The sequence below is a fragment of the Balearica regulorum genome, chromosome 25 (assembly GCF_011004875.1).
Source record: "Balearica regulorum gibbericeps isolate bBalReg1 chromosome 25, bBalReg1.pri, whole genome shotgun sequence".
Lineage (NCBI taxonomy): Eukaryota > Metazoa > Chordata > Aves > Gruiformes > Gruidae > Balearica > Balearica regulorum.
The window spans coordinates 4,872,460-4,897,793 of record NC_046208.1 but is presented as its reverse complement, the minus strand read 5'-3'; the positions used below and the strand labels follow the sequence as shown (position 1 = coordinate 4,897,793).

At 48.1% G+C, this 25,334-nt stretch overlaps 3 protein-coding genes across 3 annotated transcripts in view; all 3 read left to right on the top strand.

Annotated features, from left to right (window-relative positions):
* UQCC2 (ubiquinol-cytochrome c reductase complex assembly factor 2) overlaps positions 1 to 25,334 on the top strand; it is a 92,213-nt gene that overhangs the window by 41,921 nt on the left and 24,958 nt on the right. The gene's annotated exons all lie outside the window — the stretch shown is intronic.
* MLN (motilin) lies at positions 2,443 to 7,090 on the top strand. The gene is given in 5 exon segments (XM_075775872.1): positions 2,443 to 2,975; positions 2,977 to 3,012; positions 4,531 to 4,653; positions 6,037 to 6,157; positions 6,953 to 7,090. Coding segments are annotated over 5 exon segments (369 nt in total). The 5' UTR covers positions 2,443 to 2,894; the 3' UTR covers positions 6,961 to 7,090.
* Positions 11,700 to 24,899, top strand: LEMD2 (LEM domain nuclear envelope protein 2). Its single transcript, XM_010305657.2, has 9 exons — positions 11,700 to 13,442; positions 14,787 to 14,827; positions 15,531 to 15,606; positions 16,865 to 16,941; positions 17,593 to 17,672; positions 20,039 to 20,184; positions 21,226 to 21,327; positions 21,419 to 21,521; positions 22,677 to 24,899. The coding sequence occupies exons 1-9, from the start codon at positions 11,747 to 11,749 to the stop codon at positions 22,825 to 22,827; spliced, it is 2,472 nt and encodes an 823-aa protein (XP_010303959.2). The 5' UTR covers positions 11,700 to 11,746; the 3' UTR covers positions 22,828 to 24,899.

Below are 25,334 nucleotides of genomic sequence, written 5' to 3'. Positions count from 1 at the left end.
GAGAGGCCAAAGATGAGATCTTACGCAAGTCACTTGCTCTTTCTGCACCTCATTTGTCTGGAGAGAGATGTCAGGGCAGAGTTCTGTGTCCCCGAGGGGGTTCAGGTGCTCAGTTATGATGGTAAAAGGGTCCACACGAAGCGTCAAAAGGGACAGATAAATCCCCCGGACTGCTTTGATATCTCCCCACTGGTCTACTCAGTTTATAAAGCTCTTTGGTGATAGATTTAGCATGTATAGTTTTATTTATTATTTTAATATGTAGTTCTAGATCCTGCCAGGGGATTTATTACCTTAAATCTATGTTTTTTTATAATGCTGGTGGGTCAAACTTCATTCTGCATTATGCTTATTTTGTGGCATCATTGTTATTATTGTGATTTATCCATGTTACAGTAGAAATATAATTGAGACACAGCATCGTTTTACTGCTGGTACATTTGCATAGTAAAGTTTTATCCTGGAGGGCTCATGATATAAAAGACAAGCTGGGAGAGGGGAATTTCTCCATCTCATAGATGGGGAAACCGAGGCAGCGAGCGATCTGCCTTTTAGGTGACCTGGCCAGAACAGCTGCCAGCCTGACAACAGAAGCCTGGGGAGGGAGGAAAGGGGATCTTCCTGGAAACCAGCAACTCCTAAAAATCCAATGCAGATAACAGCGTTCCCTGTCCGGCAAACCCGTTTCCATGCACGCCAGGTAGCCGCTCATCAGCTCCGCTGGAAGCGTGGGCACCTGCGCAGGTAAGCAGTTGCACACCGGTGCCTGGGTGCATATATAAAGGGTGGGAAAGCCAGCAGGAGCACCCGGGTGTGAACAGGAGCAAGAAGAGGTCTGACCTCCAGCATCCCGTGGCTGCACTCACCAGGTAGGTGCTTGATCTCTGCTCCCGTGTGGGAGCTCGGTGGGGTGGGTAACTTCATGGGTGCTCGATAGGTGCTGGTGTTACCAGCATGTGTTGGCTTCAGCAGAGAGAGCTCTGACAAGAAAGAAGAAACAAAATCGATGCTTAAACAAGGGGAAAGGTGCTTTCTGTTCATCCCCCATTGCAGAGCATCGATTCCACCAGCTCCTGCCTCCCTACTTGGTGCGAGCACCCAGTAGACACCGAAGCGTGCTGCAGAGGCACAGGGAGCCCTGGGTGCCCTCTGCACTCGGGAGCTGCTTTGAGCAGACAGAAGATGAGTCACAGACAGTTCCTGTCAACAGTAACGATTTGATTTTTTTTTTGGAAGACAGCTTGGTAGATAAACGCACTCTCTTGTCACTGTGCTCACACCAGTACCAGGTGGATGTTCACCCCTCCTGCCCCCAAATCGGCACTTCATCCCATTTTACACAGGCATAAGCGCAGCTCGGCAACGCTGCACCCAGCCCCATGCGACCGCAGGACTTTGTTGTGCTGATGCTGAACTCAGGATGTTCCTGCTTTGTGCTTTCTCTTTGTAGCTGTGGAAGCAAATTTACTAACAGCAAAGTACATATCTGCCTGGTGAGGCATTGAACGAGAGATCTTGCGTCTGAAAGACATGTCCTGCTTACGAAATAAGGAAGGGACATTAGAAAAACCATTTTTTGAGTGGAGTAATGTGTGGGGGTGTTTCTCCGGGGAAAGAGGGAGAGAATCAATTCACAAAGGGATAGTCAATAAGAGATGAAGAAGGTGACTGGCTTTATTTCTTTGTATATGGCAGTATTTTATTGTGGTGATAGAATAAATGAAAAGGCACAAAAGATTGATGTTACCGAGATAACACAGCGTTATCAGCACATATGCATATCAACATGCTGTATTACAAGGGGAGAGCCTGAGAAATTCTCCTGATCGCTGCAGCAGACGGTACATCTGGCTGGGTCACCCGGGACGATGTGCCAGTGCAGCGGACAGCGTGGGTGGGCAGTGGAAGATGGCACCGGTGCTGTGCCGAGAGGAGAGGAGCGGAGAGGAGCGGAGCGACTGCTGCCCTCGCTCGCTGCCAGCCCTCCCCTGGCCTGGCACGCAGCGGAGGGATGTGACTGGCAAGTGCTGCGGAAAGGGAATAATTTATTAACCTTCCACTGGCCTTTGGTTCAATACTAGCTGATATTTATGGGAAATCTAATTTAGGGGTCAAATTTGACCTAACAATGTCTTTTCAATAACGTCCAAACCAAGAGGTTTCTGAAACTAATTAAGGATCAGGCTCCAATCAGGTAGAGTAGTTAAGCTGTGGGACCAGACTTCATTAAATTCGTCCAGAGAGAATATTTTAATATTTAAAGAGACACTTAATGTTTACGTAAGTCCTCTTCTGACGTGAAGTCGCTGTTAAAATCACTTCAGAAGGTAGTTTTTAAAGCCCTTTATACCAGGCTTTTTATGGATCCAGGCTGGCACATGCCCTTCCCAGCTCTCTTGGATCAAATGAGCTCATGAAAAGATTCAGTCCATCAAGGAAGGTTTTCAGGGAGTGAGGAATAGGAAAACAAAATTTAACAAAACGGCTGTCTTAAGGTTTTCCTCTCTTACAGCATCATTCTGTCTCCCTTGTTGTCAGTGGGATTGATGGGAGCATTTTGCTCTGGATGTGCGCGGGTCTTAAACCAGTACAGCTGGAGGGCTAAAGCTTGCAGAACAGAGGGAGCCTCTACCAGTACTGAAGGGCTGTGCTTGAAGTCTCTGGAGATATTGCTCAAGAACAAATCTGTTTACAGAAAATGGTTTGAGAGGAGACTTGTCAGTCAAGGCACTTCTGTTCTCAGCTCAGAAGCAAGTGGAAGAGTAAATATACCCCTAGTTAGCTGGTGGACAAATTAGATTGCAGCTGATCAAAAGCCAAAGGGATTTCTTGTCAAACGGCCCACTCCACTGTCACCCTGGTATCTTCTTTCCTGTGTCATTCAGACTCTCGCAATGGTTTCAAAGAAGGTGGTGGCCACTTTGCTCTTTGTGTACGTGGTGTCCATGCTGGCTGAACAGACTGAAGGCTTTGTGCCCCTTTTTCACCCAGAGTGACTTCCGGAAAATGCAGGTAACCCGCGAGAAACATACTGCAAGGGCTGGAGCCCTGAATAATGCAGGAGATGTGTTTCTTCCTCCCTTATCCCCCAAGCTCTGGCAATTCACATCGTGCCACTGTCCTTCCCATCATCTGCCCCTTCTGGTCAAACAGGAGATACTAGGATATTGGCAATCCCTCACTCATCCCAAAGTGAAGGGCTCTGGGAGATAGCAGAGACCATTTTAAGATGTGAGACTAGAAAGGAAGCGTTTGGACTCTTCACATAAAAACTAAAGACCTGTGTGGGTTATCATCTGCAGCTAGTGGGTCTTGTTTTCCTTTCCTCCATGCCAGTGGCTGTAATTTTTATGGAGAAGCTGCAGCATCCCATCACCATACTGATGGGTCTTTTTGTTGTAACAAATAATTAACCATCCTCCAGATGGTTGTCACCTCTGGGATGTGCAGAGAGGAGAATGTTTTTTCTTTTGATGTGAAACTAATACTGTTGAAAGGTGTCAGGCAGGCAGCGTCAGAGACTGCATCTTCTTAAATGCAGCAGAAGTGAGCTTCCCCCGCATGACACAGCCCATTGATACCGGGCAGAAATCTTGTTTCCAACACCTATCCGCTTGCTGGATAGCAATTACGTTTTGTGGGGAGCACAATCATCCTTCAGCCTCATTGAGGAAGATGATGGGGACCCATTGCACAGTCCCCAGATTGATTGTTCGTACGACACGACCCTTGTAACAATATGTCTGCTAGTGACTGAGGGTCTTCTAGATGTACGTGAGTGAAATCGGTCTGCCAAAGGCTGCCTCTCCTCTGAGCACCAATTCAAACCAAAGCAAGTGTACAGCAAGCAGCCAGTTTGACACTGAGCACAGCCTTTGCTCAATTTTACATGTTCTGTCTGTCATATCCCAAAGCAACTTCAGCTTTTCTCTTTGGGCTGAGAAGAAAGGGAGGATCCTGCAGGCAAGTTAGCCCCATAAATGGGAAAGGACCGACATTACAGACCTGCAAGAAAGGCTGGCAATACTTAATGTCTGCACAGAGCTCTCCATTTGCAATGAGGTGGTACAGACTTTTATTAAATTTCATTGCCACTACTACAGAACAGAACCAGGGCTCTGCAATAACTCTGTAAGGTCACACACTTGGCTACCACATCCTGCTGACAGTGGTATCTTGCTCAGATCAAAGGAGTCATCTAGGAGTGTCATGTTTCCTACAGATCTTTACCTGCAATGCTGTGTAACCTGACTTTACACCCAACATTGCATCCTCTGTTGCATGTCAGAATTAGTCCCCAAGGCCATGCTGACCACAGCTGATGGGTCCCTTCCCAGTGAGCTGTGGCCCTGGGGAAGGATGCTGCACTGGCTCCAGGCAGCGGTTAGACCTCCAGGCTCTCTGGTTCTGTGCCCAGCTCCGCAGGCTCCTGGCTGCAGGGCATCACACTTGATATGGTGCAGAGCAGGTTTGGTATCCACACAATGCTGCATCCCGGCATCACTGCCCCGTTTGCTCTCTACTCTGAAGCTGCAGGAAAAGGAGAGGAACAAAGGTGGGCAGAAGAAATCCCTGACTTCGCTGCAGCAACTGGAAGAGGAAGGCTTCTCAGAGCAATCCGGTGCAGATGTCAACATGGTCAAGACAATCCAGGTATGTTGAACCACGCGACTCTAAGGAGCCTCCGAGGATGCACAGGAGGACAGGTATCCCACAGGGCCTTGGCTGCAGAGGAGTGTTTGGTGATGCTGCATGAAAAGACAGTGGGTGTTATCAGAGAACTCACAGTCAATATAAAGGAATACCACCCCTTTCCTGCCAGCCCAGCCAGGCAGCTGAGCAAGGTTGCATCAGAGAAAGGTTTTTACCTCCACCCTATAAATGAGCTTGGACAGAAAGCAGCCTGGTCACCCCTCAGACCCACCTGCCTTCTCCCTTAGTATGAGGAAGATGGAAACAATATGAGGTCTTTCTTAGCCATTCAGTGAACACAAGCCAACTGCAAGGCAGGAATTTGCAGCTCTGCTCCAGGTCTGGGTTTAACTTGTCCCTTTTTCAGCTGCCTGGTGTCACCTCCAACCTCACAGGCCTCTGCGCTGGCAAGACCTTATTTATAGACTTGGGCCCATACAGCCGTACCCCCCCAAAGTCTGTATACAGAGCAGAAAATTGCCAATTTTTAGGGATTTAAGTGCCAGTCTAAGCCCTCAAGGGCAGGCTTACCTGGTTAGCCAAGCCTGAAAATTGTGCTTTTCCACTTGAATATGGGGAGCTCTTTGCCCTGTCCGTGCAGCTGCTCCTGCGGTGAGCTTGGCCATTCTCTCTGTCAGCTAAAGGATCGTGTAGGTCCACCCCCAACTGCAGGAGAGACTGAGCAGGACAGGCAGCGGGACTAGCTAGGCTGGAATTTGGCCAAGACATAGGTTAATGTGCAACTACTCTCACAAACGTGGTGCACCAACAATCAATAACAGGATTTAAACAGCAAGGATTCACAGTTCAAAGCATAAAATAACTGGCATATCCCACTGTCTAACACCCCCCATGCTGCAACCACAAGCCCTGCTGTGCCTCCAGCCATGACCAGAACAACTCTATCTGCTGCGGGTACATCTGAGCCACAGCTGGCTCAAAGTCAGTCGGTCTGGAGGCAGGATGATGTCTCATCCTCAGTCTTTAATAAGGCAGGGTGCTTCACCAGCATCAGTAAAGCTGATGGCTTGAAGGGTCAAGGTGTGAGATAGTGGAGGATTATAAGGTTCAGAAATTATTTTCTTCTTTACAGTCTCTGTTGCCAGGAGGTACCTTTATCTGTGTTTCTGAGTCAGCCCGTAGATGATCCAATGCGTGTAAACTTGGGCACTCTGAACAGCACAAGATTGCATTGACTTAAAAATGTTGCTTTTCCCCATATAAGTATCATCCTTTTCCCTTCAAGTCAGTTCTAGACCCTCTACTGACTTGAGCAAAGTGAGGTCAAAGCAACTCAACCTGCCTCCCTCTGCTCCCCTCAGCATTTCCTTCTGACTTTTCCAGCTTCCACTACAGCTAGCTGTTCCCATCAAGGCTGGGATGTGGCTCACCCCAAGGCAGCTGGAAAAATACCAAGATGTCCTGGAGAAACTGCTAGCAGAGATGTTACAGGACACCCCAGACGGTACTGTCAGGAGGTTGATTTCTGCCTTGGGAATTCTGCCTTTCCCTCCTCTCACCAGCTCATCATCACAGAGATATTTATATTCCTCAGAAGGGCTTTTGTGTCATGTTTGCTCACTTTACAGAGTCCTCAGATACCCCACTTGCTCTCATTCTGGGAAGGTTATTCGCTCTCTCAGGGTGCTGTCTGTGCCCTAGAGCTGATATTGACTGTTAGTAGCGTTGCAACACTTCTCAGCAGCTCTCCTTCATGCCGCTTCCCACTTCCCTACTCCTCCTCCCCAAAATCCTCAGTCTTCAGGTGCAATTTCCAGCAGAGCTTATAACGCAAGCTACACCTGCGAGGCAGCTCAGCACCTGCAGCCAGACCTAACACCTTGCTCCCTCCACAGGGGCTCAACGCTAACAATTACAGCTAGAATTAGCTGCAATTCGAAGAGCTGAGTGTTAAAAAATCCAGTCCTGGGCTTTGCTCTTAGTGTATGGGAATCGCAGAAGAGAATATCCAGGGGTAGTACGTTACACAGCTCTTCCTGCCTGCAGACTTGACGGGTGGTGGGATGGGTCTCACTAATGTTATCTCTGGACCTTTGTCTTATCTGGGGTTAAATGTCCCAAACAAGAGGGTCCCGTCTGTCCCTATGAGAGTTGTTATTCTGCGTTGGCTGTGCTGATTTCACTTTGCCTTCTAGGTCTTTAGTTGGGGAGCTGAGGAGGAAGAAACAATATATAAAGCCTAGGAAAGACTGAATGACAAATTTAAGGACACTTGTTCTTTCCTCTCTTTTTTTCCTAGCTGACTGATATCTGCAGAATCAGAGGAGAAAGTGATGTAGCCTGCTATAGCTAAAAGACTCCACTTATGTAAACAAAATCTGTAAAGAGATTAACAACAAATCTGAGGTGAGATAATAAAATGTGCAGTATAATTAAATGGAGGATTTGTGTCTTCTTTTGTGCATGCCTCTCAGCCAGATGGCAAGCAGCAAGTGTGGGAAAGGAGGGAGGGTTTCCAGTTCTAGAGAACGTCGCCGTCCTTCTGAGAAGTGCAAAGCATGTTGCAAAGCCTGAGTAATTAATCTTTGTCAACTAATAAGTTTTAGCCCTCCCTTTTGGCAATGAGGGAAACTGAGGCAAATATTTACAGGGTCTCCCAGCCAAACTGGCGACACAAGCGCAGGGTGAGGAGTGCTGGGTGGGGGACCCAGGCATCCCCAGCGGGCTCCCTGCTCCAGGCGCGGGAGGGCACTCTCTCCCATGCTGCTGGGAGAAAGCAGGAGCCCTGATTTGCAGTTCCTACCTCTGCTCTGAACCCCCTCTTACTCACCCAGGTGCTATAAATCTAAGTAACGTTGTGAGGAGCACCTCTCCATAGCTGCGATGCAAACAGGCACAGCGTGTGTGAAACAACGCAGAGCTCTGGCTTTATTTCTGCCTCTCAAACCAACCCAGAGGTGAAATCGTAATTCCACTTGAACATATTGCTCTCCATTTACATACCTTTGGCTTATTTTAGAGCTGCTCCTCTATATTGGCAGCAGGAAATCCAACATATGTAAAGTAAGGACGGATGAGATCAATGGTATGGATGTGAATATATCCAATTTCAATCCAATTTTATCCTCCCAACCTAACACAAATTCTGTTCTCACTGTGGCTCATTTAAATAGCTGTGTTTGTGCTAGAACAACACTCCTCGGTATGCTCTCTGCTGCAAGCCATGCCTTAGGAGAAAAGAAATCTCCCGATGTATAATGCAACATCCAGCATGGAGGGGATTCTAGCTTTAACATTTGATTCAAAGGCACACTCCTAGTCCATGGGCTGATCAGCTCAGTGTAACTCAAAGTTTGCAGGGATTATTGCTGAGGCAGGTTGAGCTATGAAATCACTATAAATGAGTCTGAGCAGCTGGAAGATAGAAAATAATACATTCCATTAGGCTCAAAGTGAAAGAAACTGCGTGTATTGCTGGGCTAGGAGCTCAGCCAGCACAAATCAGTCTGCAGCAGAGTGATATCCCTGGAAGATCTGGCACGGAAATCACCAGAGGAGCTGTACCACATCTGCACTGGTGTCCACCAAGATCGGAGACAAGACCGTCTGCTTCAAAGGGGGCATGGTTGACTCGTTACTTCTGAAAGACCCAAACCTCTACCCCAGGTTTAATTTTGCCCTGCCACGGGAAAACAAGGAGAGTTTCCCCTTGAGGGGCAAACTGCTCCTAAAAACCCTACCTAAGCTCCACTGCAGGTCAGATCTCTCTCTATAGCATCCCCCAGCTCTTTCACTCAAGTGGTTTCCTGGGCTGACAGCTCCCCTGTGCCATCCAGGAAGGAACGTTGCCCAGTGACAGCAAGAAAGTGAGTATCAGCCTCTTGGATTTGCTTCCTGGACTGTTTCCCACCATGGTGACGGTGGGGCTGATGCTGCGGAGACTTCCATAAGGAGATCCACCAATATGACTTTGTTGGGTTATCTCCCTCTACTCTTACATTTTGACATAGACAAGCTGCAGCAGCAAAGGTCTGCTTTTACCCTGGCCAATGTCTCTTCCCAGCTGACCCAGCTATAAATGAGTTCAGGGACACATGGCTGGTTGTGACAGTAACCATATGAACCCTTTCTCTTGTTCCGCAGCTACAACTGTGCTGTCCAAAGTGCAAGGGGGGGCTTCAGCTTTTGGAAATAAATTCTTTCCAGCCTCAGGGGCTTGAGTAGTGGGAAAGAAGCAGGTATTTTCTGCTGGAAGGAGAAGATGGATGGATCCCAACCATCCTCCAGGCATGGCTCCCACTGTCAGGGCTGTAACTTTTGTTAAGAAGCAAAAAAGTCTCCAAGTTTCAGGACAGATCTGTATCCACAGTGCCCTGGAAGGCTGCTTTGGTAGCCAGCAGCACCAAAGTCCATGCTTGCTTGAGGCAGGAAGATCTCGCTGCTCTAGAAACCGAACAAGAGTTTCATGGCAGGATGAGCAGCCAAACGGTTGGAGGAAAGAGGCAGGGAAAGGAGGAGAGAAAAGAATGAAAGCAGCATTGACTTTCTAACCTAATAAGAAGCTCGTCAGGCTGAGGACATGACATATGATCAGGAGGATGAGAAGCGGTGTTCTTGGGTCACACCTGTGCCGCGGCTGTGAGTGACAGGGTGTTAAATTGGCACAGTCGGCTCCCAAGTAAGATTTGACACTTCCCCTGGTGACATATGCAGGACTGTCGTCCAAATGCCACGGGATAAGAAGAGGGGGTGGGATGGCGGGTTTTTTTCAGCAGCCCCTCAGTCAAGGGTGGAATGGTTCATCTGCTGCCCGTGCTTTTCGGGGTGCAGCATGCTCCCCTCTTCAGGCATTCTGTGAAGATGGCGCAGGTCTATTTCTACCCCTCTGCTTACACCAGTCCTGTCTTGATACTTCAAGAGGAGAAGCAGACGGCATGGCACGCCTGCTCTTCCCATTCATTATCTGAGTCACTACCGGCAGGCCTAAGGCAGCTTCTGGGCTAGCAAGGAAAGTGGAGGCTGTCCCCTCCTCGCTGTCCCATCTTCCCACATCCAGCTCAGAATATTTACAGCCAAGATATTCGAGAGCTGCACCGTGGGCTGGGAAACTGGCTTTTCACAGCCGAGCATCGCTGAGCATCACAGCCCATCTGCAGCATCAGCAGGCCTGTGCTCGCCCCGGCAGCCTTTGCTGCTGCCCAGAGCTGTGGGGATGATGAAGGGGCTGCAAGATGCAGAAACTCCGTCGTCAGCCTCATCATTGGCACTGCGGGCAGGGCGATGGGAGCAAATAGGTGCTTCTTCCTGGGGATATAGGTTCTGTCACGTCTGAGACAGAAGGCTGGCTTCTCCTGCTGCCTTCCCTCTGGTGTCCTGGTACCTTCTGGGAAGGTAGGGATGCTCCCAAGGGTTGCCTTGCCAGGGAGGAAGGGGCAGGGGCCGTGGATTTCCCTGCACAAAGGCATCTGTTCCTACTGAGCATCAGCGCCGCCAACCTCCCTTCTGCGCAGGAATGGCAGCTGTTCCCCAGCCCTCCAGTTCTTGAACCCCACTCCCATGTTCTCCACTCTGACAGTCACACCATGAGGCTGCTGGGCCAAACTCTGTCCTGGTGTAGCTTCCCTGACATCCAGAAACACCAGAAGTTGAAGGGTTGGGGGATTTTTTTTTGTTGTTGCTGTTGTGCTTTTTTTCCAAAGCAAGAAGAGTTCACTTAATTCATGAGTTTGTGTCAGCTCAGGCTTAGATGCCAGCATGCATCTGCACGTCTAGGCAGAGCTTCTCCAAACTGAAAGTTGTGAGCTTACAAAAACCGTGTACTAAGAGCATATTCTAATTCTGTATTTACATTAGACACCGCTCCCGATTATTAGCTGTCAGTTGTGCTTTCCAGTTAGTAAGCAGGCAAGGCTCGGCTTCACACGTTCACACTTCCCATCGGAACCGAGGATGCTCTTTTAATGGGCTCCATGGCCTCTACTCAGGGTGTATCTGTTGTTGATAACCAGATTAACAAATCTCAGCACCTTGTTGCTGCTTTCTTCCCCAAATCAAGAGGAGTGAGGCGAGCTTTGCTCGATGCCCTATGCGAGAAGGGCATGGCAGCAAAGTGAGCATGGAAGGACGGGGATCCCTGAAGAAACTTTCCACCGCTCTGGTATCACGCATCAAACATAAACCCAGAGATGCACCGCCTGCACGCATCCTGCACTACTTTTTCATCATCTTTAATTAAATTCTGATATTACGCCACAGTGTTTCAGCCACTTTCATTACTTTCTTTATAGGCGGCAGCAGGAAAAAGCAATTACTGTACATCACTGGCTTGCCAAAATAAATTTTCAAGTCGACGCTTGGTTTTGCCTTTTTAGGCTGCAAAGTATGCAAGGAACCTCCTTCCCCAGCAAATATCCGAGGACCCAGATCCTGATCCTGCCGAAAGCGATGGCAAAGCTCCAACCCGCCTGACGGGTGCCAGTTAAACGCCTGTAACTTGGCAGCCATGAGAGGGATGAGGAAAACGTGTGTGGGGAGTGGCAGGTGGCTGAGAAAGACACTTCTTTCTCCTCTTAAATGTCCCTAAAAGTGTCAAAACATCAGAGGAGTTTGGGCAGCGTGAGGTGAGTGGTGCTCAGCCCCCACCGCTTGCTCCTGAGCAGGGTCCCCCAGAGTGACGGGACGGGGACGGTGGCCGGCCCCGATGGTGAGGCTGCTCCTGCCCTTCGCAGTGTCCATTTATCCCCTTTCCCCTCTCCCGGGATGAACAACAGCTCCGGCCCGGCACCATTCCCTCTCTGAGAGGGGCCCCGACCTCCCCAACATGGCGCAGAGAGCGCTCCCGCCTTCACAAGATGGCAGGAGCGGCGGCCGGGAAGCGGCGCTTTCCCTCGACCTTCTCAATATGGCGCTCGTCCCCCGCCTCCCTCGTCGCTGCGGCACCAGCCGTGCGGACGGAGGAGCCGCACGAGCTCCGCGTTTGCCCTTCCCAAGATGGTGGCTCGAGGGGGGCTGCGGCGGGCCCCTCCCAAGATGGCGTCCGCACTTCCCTACTGGCAGAGCGCTTCCGGTGGGGCCTGGTGTCAGCGCTGCGGCCATGGCGGAGCTGACAGACGCGGAGCTCCGGAAGGAGCTGATAGCGCTCGGTTACCGGCCGGGGCCCATCACCGCCACCACCCGCAAGGTCTACGTCAAGAAGCTGGGCTGCCTGCGGGCCGAGGTGGCGGCGGCCAGGCGCAGGGGCCGCGGCGCGCCGTCAAGCCCGGCCCGCACCCCCGCCAGGCCGCAGCAGGCCTCGCCTTCGCGGCAGCGCTCCGGCTTCACCTCCCCCGTCGGGGCCGCCCGCGACAGTGAGGAGGAGGATGAGGAAGATGAGGAGGATGAGGAAGGAGGGCAACCGCCCGCGTCCCGCTGGGGGACGTCTGGGGAGGGCGGCGGGCTGTCCTGGGGGGACTCGCGGGGGTCCCCCCCGGGCCGGGGCTCGGGGCTTGGCTCCAGGGCTGAGGGGGGGCTGTCTCGGGACAGCTTCGGGGGGCCGAGCCCCTCGGCGCAGTGGGGGGTGTCTGTAGAGAGAAGCGGGGGGGGCGGGGCCGGGCTGGGGGCGTCCCTGGGTGGGCTTGGGGGGCTGAGCTCCTCCTCCCAGTGGGACACGTCCATAGAGAGAAGTGGGGGGCTCGGGGCCGGGCTGGGGGCGTCCCTGGAGGGGCTGAGCTCCCCCTCCCAGTGGGGCTCGTCTGCAGAGAGAAGTGGGGGGCTTGGGGCTGGGTCAAAGCCACCCTTGGATAGTTTGGGGGGGCTGAACCCCACGTCCCAGTGGGACGTATCTGCAGAGAGGAGCAGGGGGCTTGGCACTGGGCTGGGGGTGTCCCTGGATGGGTTTCGGGGGCCAAGCTCCACGTCCCACTGGAGCACATTTACAGAGAGGAACGAGGAGCTCAGCGCTGGGTCAGAGCCATCCCTGGATGGGTTTCGGGGCTCAGGCTCCTCATTGCAGTGGGGTACGTCAACAGAGAGAAGTGGGGGGCTCAGCACCGGGTTGAGGCCGTCCCTGGACAGATTTCGGGACTCGAACTCCACGTCCCAGTGGAGCCCATCTGCAGAGAGAACTGGGGGGCTCAGCGTCAGGGCTGGGTCGGGGACATCCCTGGATGGGGTTGGGGGGCTGAGCTCTGTGTCTCCCTGGGGTACCTCCACAGGCAGGAGCGGGGGGCTCAGCTCTAAACCCCTTTCTGGCGATGAGAGTGGGGGCCTGAAGTCTAGGAGCCACTGGGGCACATCCGGAGGAGGAATTGGGGGGCACAGCTCCCGAGCTCAGTGGGAGACGGGAGGGGAGAGGAAGGGGCTCTCCTCTAACAGCTCATGGAGGCGGGAAAGCGAGGTGGCCCCCAGCACTCACTGGGGCACCTCGGCGGGACCTGGGGGGTTGAGTCACCAGTTTGGGAGAGGGAACGAGGACTTGGCATCCAGTGTTCGGCAGGAGGCAGACAGGGAGCTGAACCCCGGCAGCCGGGGAGGGGGGCTGATCCGGCGGTTCCCGTGGAGGGCTACAAGCGGTGCAGGGCTGTCCTCAGGGAGTCGGTGGGAGGCGTCGGGAGCAGGACAGGGAATAACCTCCCGCACTCACTTGTTGCGGTCAGCCCCAAAGCAGCAGATGGAAGGAAAGGGCAAAGGCCTCGAGTACTACTTCTCCCAGTTCCTTTGCCTCGCCAGCTTTCTGCTGCTGCTGATTTTCCTGGGCATCCTCACAGTGAAGATGATTGGGTCAGGCTGGCTTGACAGGAGAGAGGACAATTGTACGTGCACTGGTTTAATCCTGGTTTTAAACTTTATTCTTCACCTTTCTTTTCTGCTTTCCCTTTATTACTTCATCACATTTATCATTCTCATTGCCATAACTTGACGTCTCTGCTTTTGTCCCCTTTCTATTTCCCCTTGCCCATGGGAAACGTTGTTAGGCATGGAAAGTAAGTTGAGTGTGTGCTTTTTTTTTTTTTTTTTTTCAAATGAGTTTGGTCTTTGGTTCTTCAAAACCATGGCTTTTATGGAGAGTGACATTCCTGCTAGGCCAAGGATGTATTTTATGATCGTCTGTTGTGTAACACAATGTCTGTGTAATTGCCCGTTGTGTGTTTTTGGTGTTAGCCTCCGCAAAGCGCAGCCCTTCGTGGCCTTTATCGTGCCACGTGAGAAGTACAGTGGTTGAATCGCTACTTCAACACTTCAAGTGTGGCAAAGCTTCCATGAGAAGTGAAAAGGGGCTTCCCCATCGTGCGGGTTTTAAAGCAGAGTTCCCCAGCTAGAGCAGATGGAAATATTGAAATGTTGTCACTTTGTGGCTTTGAGCTGAAAGAACAAGGGGTTTGGGGTGTGGATGGGAGGGCGCGAGTCCTGAGACTCGGCGCACTGGGCCTGTAGGTGTTTGTGTACTTTGCGTGGGCCGGGAAAGCTGTTTCCTCAAAGTCAGAATAAAAGTGTCCAATGTCATTGAATTTCTGATGCACTCTTTACAGCTTTGTTAGATATTTTGAAACCAATGGTGATTTGAAGCAAGAAGTCTTGCAGCAAAACTGCAAATATTTTAAATTCTTGGGTAGTTAAGATTGCTGGGAAGTACTGCATGGTGGACTGATGGTGGTGTATATCCAATTGTCAGGGCGGGAGGCAGCTGTTAAACCAGAGGCCATAATCTGCAGAGCTAACAGCTTCAACTAAAATAAATCCTCTGCTTTTTGCCTTGAGGAGGCTTGATTTAAATCCCTGTTATCACCGTGATATTTCAGGTGACCATGGCGTGCAGTGAATGGCATTACTAGATTGTAAAAGATCGGTGCAGAGCAGTGGGTAGTAGAGGAGCACAAAACATCTACTTAAAAGGAGCTATTAAAACCTTCAGGTTTTGCTTTCCAGCTGAACAGGGTTCATCATTTGCACCCATTTAATTTGTTTCGCTTTCAGTGCTGCCTACCAAAGCAGCGCTTTGAATGCGCTATTTGCATAGGAAGGTACCGTGTAGAGTGAGATTAAGAATAGCAGAATCAGGCTTTAAAGTAGAGCCTTCTTTTAAAAAGATAATTACTTTCTTGATCAAAGCTCTTGTTTTGCAGCCAGCTAACTCGCCCTCCCCTTCTCTCTCATAGTTAATCTCTTGCCTGTGGATTGTGACAAAAGAACAGATGATGTAAGCATATATTTATTTATCTTCAAGTATTGTGGGTAGGGGATTCTCATGGAAGAGTAACTATTATGGGTAACTTCCACCAATATCAGTATCACTGTAAAATCATTAGTTCTGTCATTGTACAGAAAAGCTGTGATTTGATGAGTTGGAATTAATGGACCAGATTAAATTAGGACTGTATATGAGACTCCGAAAGATAAAAATTTAAATTCCAAATTATGTGAATCAATTTCTGTAATAGTTGTAACAGAAGTGATATTGGTTTGCAATAAAGCTGTGTTCAGCTTTAACAATGCAAGATTTAATCCAACTAATTCCCTGAACTCCATCATAAAGTGTTTGTACAGCCCTGTTTCTTTTCTCATAATGTATTACTAGGAGAGGGAAAATTTTGTGTTGGATTTGGAGTTCTGGTCAGTCTCCTGTGATGTTCTGGAGGCAAAGAATCCACCTGTGGTCACACAGAGGAGGTGTCTGGTGGTGTGGTCTGGGCTGGGGGAGTTGGTGGCACTTTCAGAGGATGTCCTAGCTGGCTTTTGACTCACAAACTGTAGATCTTTGCTGCAAGTGTGTTTAATTTGAACTCACAGTGCGTGACTCAGCCAAACCCTGCTGTGGGTATTTTGTTTTGGTTTTAGCTAGTCTGAGCGCTGTCCTGTTGCTGCCGGTCTATTCATGTTGGTTACCTGTTTCTGACTTTCAGTTCTGTCAAGCTAAACAGAAGGACATAATAATGAACGTGCTGCACGAGTTGTATAAGTACTTGTCCGTCCAAGCTGGTAAGTTCCAATTGTCATTATAAAACACTCACGAGCATTCAGCAAACTGCCTCTCCCAGCTGTCTGGGCATTTTTAACCTCAGTTTGAAGAGAGGGGTTTATGGAACAGTCAGTTCCACTTGAAGAGCTCTGAGAAAGTCAGGTAATAGAAAAATAGAAAAAGATGTGTTTATTTTTATTCTGAATAGTGCTTAGCTAATGCACTTGTATCACTGTGCTCTTGCAGAGTGGTCCTTATTTGCACTTGATATATTGGGAATTTGAGGTAGAAATATTCAGCTTTATGGTTCTTTTCTACCAGCGTCTCGAAATTGACTTTAGGACACTCAGAGCCGGGGAGCGTAAGCTGATGTGTTCTTACAAATAAAGTTAAAGCAACTTAAGAAATTGCCAGCTTTCTGCTGAAATGTGGCAGCTGATTGTACAAGTGCCTCTCTTTTTTTCTCAGTACAGAGTTAAGACAGGCTGTCTTAGCTCGGAGCTAACTGAGCACAGTAGTTCAGCCAGTCTCTACTACATATGAGCAAATCCAGTCCATAACTAGTATTTCGTGATGGAGGAGGCTGCTAGAAATTCAGTGTGTGAGTAGAAACTTGTTCAGCAAGATGGGTAACTGTGTTAATCAGTAAAAGTGCTTAAGTTCTATTTTCTAGATTTCAGACCTCAACAAAGCTGAAGCCTTTAGATACTTAAATTCACAGAATTTTGAAGTCTTTCCAAATCAGACTTCAGTACCTGTAGAATTTCCACCAGTTTTATGTTGTTTCTCAGCACGTTTATTTAGTCAACTTCACGAAGCAAGCTTTAGAAGATGTAGATCCTCTGCCTGGGTAAAAGGTAGAGCTGCGATTTAGGCTCCTTAGAAACATTTTGAACGCTGATCGTTAACTCCAGCACCATAGGCTTTGATACCTGATGGAAGGAGCCCCTCTGCAGGGCATTAGGTCAGAAGGCGGTTAGTACTCTGCAGGGGGGGAGAAACAGTTGGGGTTTTTTCTCCCCTCATTCTGCATTGAGTAGCTCACAGACTGAAGCCTGAGGTTTGATTGCACTTATCCAACCTATATGCAGTGGCTGAGCATTTTATTAATAGTCATAATCTTATCTGCCAACAGTATAAATCTTACCTTGTAATCATTTTGCCCAGAGCTAGAGCTGATTCTAAAGGAGAGCGCTTCCAGACAGTTCAGTGTATTTCTGAACTGTTCGAGGGCTTTTTTTTTTCAAAACATTATTTCTATTTGACTTTTTTTACCAGGTAATTTTGAATGCGGAAATCCTGAGAATCTGAAAAGCAAATGCATTTGGGTTAGTGAAGCGAAGGATCACGTGGTGGTGAGTAGGCTGTGAACAGCTATTGTTGTAACATAGTGGTTAGTCTCTTATACGGCAATAAATAATAGATACTAAAGCAATTCACCAGCTGTTTTACTTCCTCATCCTGTTTTGATTCTCTCCCATATCTCTAGCTTCCCCTTTGGCCAGTCCTGTTCTCAGCAGTTCCTTTGAAAGTAATCTTCTCCTACATCTCTGATTCAGCCCCTGTAAATCTAACTTAATGGTTTGTTGTTTCACCATAGTCATCAGTCTTCTGAAACCAGAAATTTTCCCTGGATTGAGGGCTGGGCAAGAGAAAGATTTTTCTATACCCCAAAGTGTCAGAAGACAGACTGCTTTGATCTAGCTTTCCATTTCTTTCATGGTAAACTGTCAGTAAGATTATGTTGTATTTAGTGGTTAGTCTTAACAGTCTGGGTTAGTGTTATTTTACAGAGTGCTTCATGCATCATCTACTGTAGTCAGAAGACTGTAGTCCAGCCAGACCTTCAGATTTAGTTCTCCTTCCTCCAGTTTGTGGAATTATGATTAGAATTAACCTAGGGACAGACCATATAGAATGAATTCTCCCACTACTGTAATGAAATAATGTTATTCAGTATTTGAAATGAATGGCGAACTAATCTTCTTATGGATTCTTCTGGACAGAATATAACGGGTAGTTCCCCACAGAAGTTTGAAGCTGCCCTGCACTGGATACTAAACAGTAACAAGGATTTAGGAATATGGTAAGTGGAAACCCACTGTGTCAAAGTTATGTGTCTTGGCATTGGCTGATACGTAATTTGACATCCTCTGTGGTGTGCCCTAAAAGCTCCCATACCTCGTTAGATTTCAGAAGATAATCTGGTATTGGCTTTGTCAGTGCTTGCTGGGCAAGTTTCCAAATGAAAAGTACAGCCCTGCAGCAAAAATTGGCAACTGAGCTCATTCGTTGGGAGTCTCTTTCCCAGCCTTTGCACTGGGGGACATTGCGTTCATGAACACACTGTCTTGCAGACGAGACGTAAACCTGAAGTCAGGGCTGTTTGTGGCTATCAACAGTTGTGTTGTGCTTCCTGCAAGGTTTAGAACCGGTGGTCCTGGGGTCCTGCCCATGGTCCTGTGACTACAGCATGCTGCTTAAACTTGCCCGTATAGTTACTTTTTCCCAAGGTAACTTTTTTTCAGTACTGTTCCTGTAGGCAGAACTTCAGCATTGTGTGGAGCTGCGTCCTTTGACCAAAGGGTTTATTGGACAGCAAAGCGCTCCCTTCAGTAGGTAACACCATCCATGCTTTGGTATCCTTTGGAGCAAGTCTCGATAAGGAGGAGAAGAAAATGGATTGTTGAATGGTATCTGTTCTTCAGTGTCAGTTGTCTTTCTGGCAGAACACACAGTACGCATTAAAATGAATGATCTGACTGACTATGTAGGGTGTTGGTCGGTCATCGGTGGGGCTTTTGTCTCTAGGGTTTCTTGGCTAGCAGTCTCTTCAATACATGAGAAATAGCAGAAATGCTAGTTTTTTCAGGTAAAAAATACAACATTCAGGCCATAACCTAATGAAAGACTGTTATCCAGAGTCCACAGACATCATTATCTTCCTCTGGGAAATGTGGGTTGCCTCCAGTCTGTGTTAACTCTGAAGTCTAACATTTGTTTGCATTTTAACATTGCTAAATGTATCTGTGATTAAATGTATTGTAACAGTAGTAACGCTGGAGTTGGTGGGCATAGCTTCTACGAATTCCCACTGCTCGGTTTTTCTCTAAAAAATCTCTGCAGCTGCTGCTGTGATCTAAGGATCAGACAGTGTCTGCTGCTTTGATTATTGGTGTGTGGCAAATTCCCAGGACAGGACATGGTTTCCTTAGTGGCAGGTTTGGATTTGTAGGTGGGCTGGGAGCCAGAGTTTTCAAATCTGTATTTTCGTACAGGAGCACTGCTCATGTCAGGAGCTGTGTGATACAATATACTCCCTTTTTTTTTGTTGTTTTCATAATTAGCAACTCTGCCGGCTGTTCACCGAATGGATCCACTTTCACGAAGTCTGCATAGTGTGCAGAATGAGTGTTCAGCAAGCTTAAAAACCTGCGGGTGGCATTTTTAGCAAACGCTACGTGAGATTATTTTTCTAGGTGCTAGTCTGAGAGGCAGAACTGAAAATGAGCTCTGCACTGGGTGATTCTGCGGCATATTCTAAATATTTTCATGGAATTTGGATTGTAAATAAGACAAGGAGGTGGGAAACAACTGTCTGTCTCCAGCTACTGTAGAATCCAGTAACCAAATACAAGCTGTCAGCAGTTTGTGAGCTGTGCACTAGTAAATTGAGAAAATGTCTTTGTCTAATAGGTTATTCATTGCAAACCTAGAATGAATTAGTAGCTTAAAAAAATAAAATCCCCTTTAGTCCAATTCCTCTGAATCTGATGGCTCTCACTTGGATTACTTGGTGCCTGTTGGCTTAGAGTATCTAATAAGGGAACCGCATCAGTGTAGATCTGTGTATAAAGAAGTGAGTTAAAAGCATATCGGGTAGCACAGCAGGTGTGTAGAAGTGATTTTGCAGGAGGATGTGTTATTGATTTTGCCATGAATGCTTTCTGAGGGTGTGTCTGTTTCTCGCTGCGGATACAGTTGATGCGTTGTCACTTTTCTAGCTAAACTGTTTATGCTCATCTGTACTGAGGAAAACAGCGCAACCTCCGTGGACATTCACAGTCTCCCTCAACTGCTCTCTCTGCAATTGCTGATGAGTGACTCAGTAAACATTTCCATTTCTCTGTGCTGGGAGGTGGGAATCCAATTTAAAGTTTAATCTTCTGCACGCTGAGAGGTGCTGTCAAAGAGTCTGCAGAGGGAGACTTCAGTGTACCAGTGGGAGTTCCAGCCCTGCTGCCTTTTCTAAAGCCGTATCCATTCCTTGCTAAGCAGCCAGTCCCAAAGCATTCTGGAAAGAGGAGCTGCAAGGATGTTGGTGTATTTTCTTATGTGGTGTACTGAACAAGTTACTGCATCCGCAGTCTGTTTGTTCTCCCTGTCTTGATTAAAGACTGCAGTTGGAGTGTCTTCTCTCTTCAGTGGAGATTTTCTGCTTCTTCCCATCAGGTTGAAAGGCAGAGACCTTTCGGAACCAGTTACCAAAGTGGAGGAAGTGTTCTGTCTCGAATCAGCCCATCCTGAGATGGGGCTCGGCTGCCGTTTCCGTCGGGCAGTGGTCACCGCCATTATGAACCTTTTCCTGTTTTTCTGGAGTAAGTCGTCAGCGTTAGTAATCAGCTTCTCCCCCTGCTAGCTCTAGAGATGAATTCGTGTGCATGTTCCTCCATCCATATGAAATTACTAACAGGTGAAATAAATCTGAGTTAATTTCTAATTAACCTTTGTTCTGGCAGCAGAGGGAGACCTGTAGACCTGCTCTTGTGCTGTGAGTGCTTAACACTTACTTTACATTAGCAAGCTGATTAGCTCTCTGGGTATTCCTCAAGTACCCATTACTATGGTCTGCAAAATAAGTATGTTAACCTACCTAAAAGATTCAGTTTTTCTTTCTTTTCTTGCACTAAGCTGCAAAGTCTTCTAGCCTCTTTAATAATGAGTTGTAGCATTTCAGTATTAGAGGTTTTATTGGAATAGTCTGTCATGCCCCAGCTGAGGCAGAGGTCTTACTGAGCGAGGTGATAACGAGAGATGAGTGTTGACTAGAAGAGTTTATAATCTAGCCAGACAAGGTGGGGGTGAAAGGGGATAGTTATGTTTATTGAGGAGACCGAGATACTAAAGTTAGCTCATGTTGTAATGGGAGCATTTGTCAATGCTAAACCTTCAATATAGATCTCCTGAATTTCAGGCTGGCACTGGAGCCTCAGGGTTTATTTCCTTATCAAGCAGCTATCTTCGGAGCAGTGAAGCTTGACAGTCTTCCTAAGTGATTATTGTGGGGGAGGCCTCTAGCAAAGAGATAGCTCTGGGACTTAGAGAATTGAAGCCCTGTGGTTGTGCTGAGGCTTCTGGTAGTGCTGGTGGGGGGAGAACTCTGTGATGAGGCCTTCCGACCACCTCTTCCCACATCCACGCGTGCCCTTCTGCCGCAGGTGTTGTCAGTACCAAGGTTTTTGTGGGGCGCAGCTGCGCTGGTGAACAAAATGAATTGCTTGGATTCAGTTCCAAGCAGGCCTGGGTAGCAGGGAGTGAAAGCTGCCTCTGGGGAGAGGCAGTGTCAGAAGTAAAACTGCTAGCATCCAGCAAGTACACGTCTGTCAGTTATTGAATTCTGTTTGTTTTTATTCTTCTAGGTCTGATAACTCTTTGGGGAATCCTGATCTTCCTTAGGTATCGCTGGCGGAAGATGGAGGAAGAGGAACAAGCCATGTATGAAATGGTGAAGAAGATTATAGGTAAAATCCAGTAGCTCTGTAAATGCAAGTAGCTCTGTTCTCTCCTCTGCGTTGTTGAGGTCTCTCACCGTTTTGTCCTCCTGCCCTCCAGCTGTTGTCCAGGACCACTATAAGGAATGGGAACGGAATTTGGAGCGTTACCCCTACGTGGGCATTTTCCACGTTCGGGACAGCCTCATCCCTCCTCAAAGCAGGTGAGCTGAATTTTATTCATTGAGGAGGGCTGTCGGCATGATCTTACTCAGCTCAGCTAAAACTAGCAGTTATGGGGCAACAGACCAGGACCAGACAATTAATGGGAAGCTGGACTGCAGGAAGAGTCTGTCTGGCCTTTCAGCTTATAAAGGATTTTGACATAACTCAGCCTGTGTCTTAACCTGCTGCAGATTAATGTGACAGTCCCAGGGATGGTATTTTGCACGGTCACACAGGTGTATTGTCACTGTTCTATCAAACAGTAATTGGATTTTATTTTGCTTGGGCATGCAGCATCTGATTTTTCTCTCCATCTAATGTGTGCAGAATGCTGTCCTCTTTCTGAGCCGATGTACCTGTTTCTCCAGGCAGGTGCTGTGCTTTTCAGAGCAAACCTTCCCATGAGTTGAGTAGGGGATCGGGAGGCTCTTCTGAATTGGTTGTGTATGTTGCTGCCTGGAAAGCTGGCAGTTTGAGTTGGGCAGCTTGAAAGGGAGATGTAGTGAGATGGCTGTTTTTTTGGTGCTCTTTCAAAAAGGAATTGTGGTCGAGATAGTTGCTCCGTGGGTGGTGGGGCAGAGGGCTGCAGCCTACTTCTTGGTGCTTCGTGCGCCACTTGCTCCATCTCTGCAGGAACGTTTCTTGAGTTTTGGTTAACTGGAGCGACTTTGTTCTCCTGACGGCTGCAAGTTCTTAAACACCTATCAGCCACAAAACTCTTTCTCCTGTTAGTGGTAATTTCAACTCTTTTGAACTGATCCATGTATGTGGTGCCCAGAATTACTAGCCACTGATTCAGAACTGGGGTGAATGTCTGTGTGTCCTCCCTGGTCTGAGATCTCTGCGTGCAGGAAGGTGAGGGGAATTTGCTTATCGAGACCCTTTGCAGTATGAATTGACCTTGAAATTCAGGGCAGTCGTCAATTACTGGTACTGACAGAGGGTTTTGTCCTCCCCTCCACAAGGCAGGACTTATGTTTTCACGTCCTGGCCTGAAATCACTTCTAAACCAGAATCCTGAAATCTCCTTTTCTGTCTGCACAGGGAACAGGAGGCAGCTCACAGTAGCTTTATCAGCGGTCGTAACTGCTGTAAGGAGGAAAGCACAATGAGGATATTCTAATTTAGTTTCCTTTTGTTGCTGTTTCTTGCAGAAAAAAAATGAAGCGGGTCTGGGAGAGAGCTGTGGACTTTCTGGCTTCAAATGAGTCACGGATTCAGACAGAGTCGCACAGAGTAGCAGGAGAGGATATGCTAGTGTGGAGATGGACTCAGCCTTCTTATGTCTCGGATTCGGAGCACTGAAGAGGAGCAGAAGTTGAGCCACTGTTGATATGGACCTCTGCAAGGGGACAGTCCCTTCTCTGGTGGCAGGAAAGAGCAGGTCATGGTTCTAATCTCCTAGGGTTGGGGATTGCACATATCTGCTCTTCTTTCTGAAAATCTTCACACACAAAAGTTCAGGGCAATAATGTTGGCTTGGAAAGAAGATGGGCTTGAGCTGGTGGGAAGCTAGAATTGCACCAAAGTTAGCCTTCCAGCAGATACCTGGCTGCCATAGGCAAGCAAACCTGCGACAACTTTTTAAAAAGGAAAAAAAAAAGCACACCTAATATCGAGGGACTTAGGATCTCTCTGACAAAGGTTAGGTGTTTCAAATTTCACCTCAATTCTGCAAAAGCCTGCTGGTGGCAACGTCCACCAGGGAATGTGTTTAAAGATTAACATTTCCCATGGAAACATTAGGGTGGCAGTTAAGATACGTTTTGTTAGAATTTGTTTTTATCAGTACAAAGACAGTGATGAAAACACTTGCCGCTTCCTAGTGAGGAAAATGTTTGTGTTGGCCTCCCCCTTTAAAAATGGGGGAGAGGGGGAAAAGTCAGGTGAGGGTGGTCCTAGAGGGGGGCAATCTGACGTGCCTTGGTGGTTTGGGCTGGATTGGGTGGGATGGAAGAGCGGTTGTGACCCTGTTACACTTTTTTAGGTCTGCAGTCTGTGTGCTTTATGATTTCTGGGGGGGGGGGGGGGGTGGAATTTGTGTGGAAAATAAAGGATATAGGAAGCTTCTGAAAGCGCTTTCTTCTGGCTACAGCCAAAGGGACTGCTTCATGGGCTATTACAGAGCAGCTTTGGAAAGGCTATTAGAGCTGAATGTACACGTTTATCCTGGGCAGCTGCAATGTGTGTGCTGTGTGTCAGAGCAGAGATGTGCCACGCGTGGAGTGTTAGCGCAGGGATTGCCATGTCAGTGTTCCTGCAGCCTCGCAATAGCTAAAAGCAGCAGCAATCAATCCTCTGTCCACGCCGCAGGCATCGTATTTTGTATCTATAATCATTTGGTTACTGAAGTTTCTTTTATGTCCAGCAAACCAGTGTTTGTCTCCAAGAAAATAGCACCAGTGTGTGTCGGTTTAGGCTAGGCAGAGATACTGCTAATCTGCTCTTCCCAATGTTGTAAAACAGCTGTCCAGCTCACCACTAAGACAGCAGGGACCAAATTAATTTCTGGCATAAACTAGTAAAACCTGCAGAGAGAAGCCAGCGTTGATTTGAACCCATGTAACCAGAGGATGTTCTCCTTAGCGTCATAGCGTGAAGGCGTGCATTCATCTCTGACGCTGGATGCGTGGAGAGCTTCCTCTCCAGGCTCTGGGTTGGCTCGGGACGGCTGCCGGAGTCCTGCTCCCCGCTTTGCTGGCTGGTGCTGCCACGTACGAGGCGTGTTCCTTGTGCAAGTCCCTTCTCACCTCCCGGTGCGATGTCTGCACTTCTCCACCCCGCTGCCAGCGTTGGTGGGGTTTTCCACCGATGCATCCCGCAGGCTGCTGCAGAAGGACTCAGAGACTCCTCGTGCGCCTCCTGCTCGTGGTTGTCCACCGAAACGAGAGGAAAGAGCGGGTTTCTCCATGAACTAAACACAGGGAGGTCTTTCCCATTAAATGGGAAATATCCTGTATGGAGTTGACTCTTACCCCATATTTTCTTTTTGGTTGCAAAGGTAGGGTGTTTGAATACAAGAGGAGACAACCAGCTGTCTTCAAGACAATGCCCAGCTTCGTCCGCTGTTAATAAAATAGGGGATAAAGTGAAGGCAGCCTTGATTCTTCTAAAATCTTGTAACAAGATCGTCACTGCTGCCCTAGAAATTTTTGCAAACACCGGTGCCTACGTTCTTAAGCCTTTTTAAAATATTTGTGGGGTTTGGGTTAGCTTTTTTTAACAGTCCAAATCCAGAAGAGAAGAGTCAGGCATTGCAGTCATCTTTTTGTATTAAACTTGTTTTTGTAGAATAACTTTCACTGGCTTGGTGCTGTTTATTACATGTTCAATTTAGCTCTGTAAATCAATATATAAAATAAATTTATTACAAATAATTTGTTAGCTTTATTTTTATTGAGGAGTCACAGATTGTTCCCAGTGCTTTCACTCGTGCAGATCAAATAGATCCTGCTCCAGGGAGCTCACGGTTTCTAAGAATAAGACTGAAGATGACATGGGGATTGCATGACAGCCTAACGAGACAACGTGGATCCTTGTGACGCTCGGTGATGTCGACGCAATAGCCAGTAGTCTCTAGCATTTGGCTGCAAATTAAATCTGTGTTTTGGGAATAGTTGGCATTAAGCAGAGGTGCGTATGGAAAGCAGTTAGCTTGTTTAGCTGCATTTTGAAGAGACTGACAGCTTGGAGGGTTGTGAAACTGTAAATATTAGTGTAGCAGGTGGATCAGTGTTCCTGGGGCCCGCAATGAAATAGTTATTTAAAGCAGGGAATGGGATGGAGCGATAAGTCTGTGGGAATGGAGTGAG

Coding starts and splice junctions, on each gene's coding strand:
- LEMD2 (XM_010305657.2), top strand. CDS start 11,747: ATGGCGGAGCTGACAGACGCGGAGCTCCGGAAGGAGCTGATAGCGCTC. Junction 14,828..15,530: donor GTGACAAAAGAACAGATGAT/GTAAGCATATAT, acceptor TCTGACTTTCAG/TTCTGTCAAGCTAAACAGAA. Junction 16,942..17,592: donor AAGCGAAGGATCACGTGGTG/GTGAGTAGGCTG, acceptor TCTTCTGGACAG/AATATAACGGGTAGTTCCCC.